Source organism: Lithobates pipiens, unplaced genomic scaffold, assembly GCF_037356315.1.
Source record: "Lithobates pipiens isolate NorthernLeopardFrog02 unplaced genomic scaffold, aLitPip1_a1.2 Scaffold_18, whole genome shotgun sequence".
NCBI lineage: Eukaryota > Metazoa > Chordata > Amphibia > Anura > Ranidae > Lithobates > Lithobates pipiens.
In genome coordinates, this window is record NW_027507758.1 from 318,384,765 (window position 1) to 318,389,378 (window position 4,614).

General features: G+C 40.4%; 1 protein-coding gene across 1 annotated transcript; it reads right to left on the bottom strand.

Moving 5' to 3' along the window:
- Positions 1–1,236: 1,236 nt before the first annotated feature.
- GJA10 (gap junction protein alpha 10) lies at positions 1,237–2,907 on the bottom strand. The gene has a single exon (XM_077490303.1). It carries the CDS (start codon positions 2,893–2,895, stop codon positions 1,243–1,245), a length of 1,653 nt encoding a protein of 550 aa, XP_077346429.1. The 5' UTR covers positions 2,896–2,907; the 3' UTR covers positions 1,237–1,242.
- Between the last annotated feature and the right edge of the window lie 1,707 nt (positions 2,908–4,614).

Consider the following 4,614-nt stretch of genomic DNA (forward strand, 5'->3'; position numbering starts at 1 on the left):
AAATGGAGTGGCAAGCACCTAAGTAATTTATTTTAGCACTTTTAAATTCCTGCCCAAAAATGTACTGTGCAAAATGTTTATTAATAGTTTTGTAACAATCTTAAAGCATGCCTCGCATTCTAGACATAAATAAATTATGCGCTAAACCTGCAGCATTGGGGCAATTTTAAAGCACTTATTTTCCTTTAGCCATGCAGCTTCTGACATTTATGAAAAGTCTGCCAGGTGGCTGTAAAAACCACAAAGGTTCATTACATGACAAATCTGACTGCTGTTCTATTTGCCCCCAGAAGCAAAGGTGGTGGGTTACTTACTTGTGTGCTTTAATAGCTCAGTGAATAGGACTCAATAAAAAGGCATACAAAAAAACTATTACTGACATGTGTGAACTTCGCTTGTTAAAGCGGGGAAACATGTAATCCAATACAAATATTCTATCGACTATGAATACCTATTTGTGCCAACGAACATTTAAAAATGTGATGAATACCGTAGTTCTGTTTTTCAGTACTTTCAGTAGCCTGTAAAGTCAGAATAAAAAAGAATTTGAGACAATTTTCTTCCATATTGTGGAATCAATTTGTGCAGAAGAGATTGTGCCATTTCAACATGTTTGTGCCAATATGTGCACATTTTCATTCTCTGCATATATTTGTTTCTGCACTTATTGATTCACTGATCTAGCAGCAAATTGGTGCATAGTGATTACTTACTTTGACTTGCTAAATGATAATAAGTACTATTTGCAAAGTACATTTTTATATCCTAGCTTATAATATAAAAATTAGGAAAATCCATGGAGTTATACTTTAGTAGTAAGGCAAACTTCATATAAGACTTTGACCATAACTTACTCTTCTGAAGAACTGCCTCTCCTGTCCTTCCACTAGTTCCTCTATTGCAGGCAAGCCTAAGATCCAATGTGGACACAGGGAGAGGCCTGCAAGAAGAAAGCAGAGCCCCTTATGCAGTAACTAAGCAGTGTCTGCTTCATTTAGACTTTTTGGATCAATAAACTATGTTGTAGTTATAAAAAGATGACTTTTCTTCAGTGGTTAATGCTTTCTTAAATGTTCTAACAATATTATCTACCGTAATTATGCATTTACTTTCATATTATACTATATTATCTATGCCCTAAATGTATTCCATGTAATTACTGCCTACCACCAGACAATAGTTTTGATATCTCTAGTAATGCTACATATTTATAGCATAAGTACATATAAGGAGGGATCTAAACTACACCAATAGTCTGTAAAGTGGATAAACCACTGACTGTCTGCCTCTACTTGCCATTGACATTCTGCGCCCAGATGGGGGAGGAGGAGTTATGCTGGAGTTTTCCTCTCGTCTCCTTGATTCAGATCCTGAGCCGTTCCTTGAGTCAGAACTATCTGGATCACTAGCCAGCCTGCTTTCTGATAGCCCTCTGGAAGTGGAGCTGACTTTCCGGTGTCCACTATCTGCAGAATCACTCCGGTCTTCAGCAAAGTCCCTGCAGCTACTGACTCTGCTGTATTTGCGCAAAGCAGATGGCAGCTCCATATGGCTGGAATGGAGGCATGATCTCAGAGGGTGTGCTGTAGTGTGCCTTGCTTGGTCTAAAGATTGATGACTTTTAATGCAGCTCTTGGACCCCAAACAGCTATTGCGCTGAGATTTCTTATGTGAGTCCTCGCTGCTTGAGGAGAGATTTCTCTTTTGTAATGCAGAGACATGCTGTTCTTCTCGTTGCTCTGCAAGATGTTGATCAGGCAGAGTCCTGTTCAAAATTTGTCCATGGTATTGATCAATGTGATTGATCATTCTCTGACGGTCCACATATCTAGATTCTTGTTTACAATGCATGTTGATCTGTCCACTGTGCTGATCAGTGTTAAGACGATCCACACTCTTCCTATGCTTTTCAGTGGCTATAACCTTACCATATTGACCTTGGTCATTAATCATTTGTACTTCCTTAAATCCTGGAGTCGGTGGAAGATAGGCAGGTAATCCAACAGAGTCCATTTGTTGGTCAGGAATCAGCTTATAACTACTTGAAGACAAAGGTATAATCTTGTTTGGAGAAGAATTACTCAACATGCAAACCTGCTGCACAGAGTTCTTTTTGGACTTGCAAATGCTTATTTCATCTTCTGTGACCTCTGAAAGATGTTTTCCATAAAGTCCTTGTCTGATCTTCTTAATACCCAGATGAAAGATTTCTAAAATATTTAGAAACAATGACACAGCAGCAATGCTATGCATGAAAACCATAAAGATTGTTTTTTCTGTTGGCCTGGATACGAAACAGTCTACAATATTGGGGCACGGAAAGCGTGAACATTTGTAAAGTGGGTTAAGATCTAACCCATACAGCAAGAACTGTCCTACCATAAAGCCAACTTCTACAACGGATCTGGTAAGGATATGCAGCACATAGGTCCGTAGAAGTGAACCTCTAAGGGGAGCCTTATTCACTTTCTTTTGTTCCTCTAACTTTCTCAGCTCCTTCTCCAGTCTTCTGTGCTCATCAATAACTGTCTCTAGCTGTTCCAGCTCTGCCCTGATTTGGGCCTTTTTTCTCTGTCTCTCTTTCTCCAGGGCCCTCAATCTATAAAGTGCATGTCCCATGTAAACTAGGGATGGGGAGGACACAAAAATTATCTGCAACACCCAATACCTAATAAGCGAGATAGGAAATGCTTGGTCATAGCAGACATTCCTGCATCCAGGCTGTTCTGTGTTGCAAATAAATTCTTCTTGTTCATCATCCCAAACATCTTCTGCAGCTACTCCTAGCACCAGCATTCGAAATATGAAGAGGATGGTGAGCCAGATCTTTCCCACTATGGTGGAATGAATGTGAACCTCTTCCAGAATGCTTCCCAGAAGGTTCCAGTCACCCATTTTCACGTTCTCATGCCTGTAACACAATTTTAATAGATCACTTTACCTACTATGAGAAGATAATTTGTCATGTAAAATGTAAAACTTGGTGTTTAGAGATATTTGGAAAGGACAACATGGGTTCTGGCAGTGAACAGCACTGTAATTTTACAACATTTGAATGTGGGCCCTGATTATTTAATGTTTTCCAAGACCATTCTATACTGACACCTCTAGATTCATGTGATAACATTTAGAAAGCCGAAATGCAGTAACTTTTTAGCTCTGTTGCTGCTGTGATTAAAGTCAAGACTGAAAATGGATGTACAATGCATACAGTAAATAGCCAATGCTTTTGTTTCTCAGCTTGACATAAACAATATTACCAATATGATTGGGGCGTCTGCCTTTTCACGCACATGAACTTTAATGGCATCCAAGTCTTAGTCCGAAGGGTTCAATATTGAGTTGGTCCACCCTCTGCAGCTAAAACAGCTTCTACTCATCTGGAAAGGCTGTCCACAAGATTTAGGAGTGTGTTTATGGGAATATTTGACCATTCTTCCAGAAGTGCATTTGTGAGGTCAGGCACTGATGTTGGACGAGAAAGCCTGGCTCGCAGTCTCTGCTCTAATTCATCCCAAAGGTGTTTTATGGGGTTGAGGTCAGGACTCTGTGCAGGCCAGTCAAGTTTCTCCACCCCAAACTCACTCATCCACTTCTTTATGGACCTTGCTTTGTGCACTGGTGTGCAGTCATTTTGGAACAGGAAGGGGACATCCCCAAACTGTTCCCACAAAGTTTGGAGCATGAAATTGTCCAAAATGCATTGGTATGCTGACGCCTTAAGATTTCTCTTCACTAGAACTAAAGGACCAAGCCCAACTCCTTAAAAACAACCCCACACCATAATCCCCCCATCCACCAAATGATTTGGACCAGTGCACGAAGCAAGGTCCATAAAGACATGGATAAGTGAGTTTGGGGTGGAGGAACTTGACAGGCCTGCACAGTCCTGACTTCAACCCAATAGAACACCTTTGGGATGAATTAGAGCTAAGACTGTGAGCCAGGCCTTCTCGTCCACATCAGTGCCTGACCTTACAAATGCACTTCTGGAAGAATGGTCAAACATTCCCATAGACACACGCCTAAACCTTGTGGACAGCCTTCCCAGAAGAGTTGAAGCTGTTACAGCTACAAAGGGTGGGCCAACTCAATATTGAACCCTACAGACTAAGACTGGGATGCAATTAAAGGTCATGTGAGTGTAAAGGTAATACTTTTGGTAATATAGTGTATTTGAGCATTATGTCTGCTACATGTGCTGGTAATCTGTTTATACTGAAAACCCTTTTGCTTACCTGTTTCTAAAAGAGGATACTCCCAAATATAACCAATGTTAAAACTGTCCCACCTCTCAGATACAGAAAACCTGATACAGCTAAACATTTTTCCACAGTTATTATTCAGATTCACATCTGCACTATGAAGTATAAATCTGATGATACATCAAGTAGAGGGAGAATTGCACAGCAACAGAAAGCACACCCTCCTGTACCACATGTGAGCAGCTCTTTGGAATTGTATGTTAGTTATAGGCTACGGAAGATTAGTGTGGTAGTGACCCTTGACCTAAAGCTGACCTGGTCGTCTTTGTGGCATAGGCCTCATTTGCATGAATGGCTCCATGTATTGGAAGTTTTTTTTTTGTAAAGGCACCATCTATATTGTTAAATG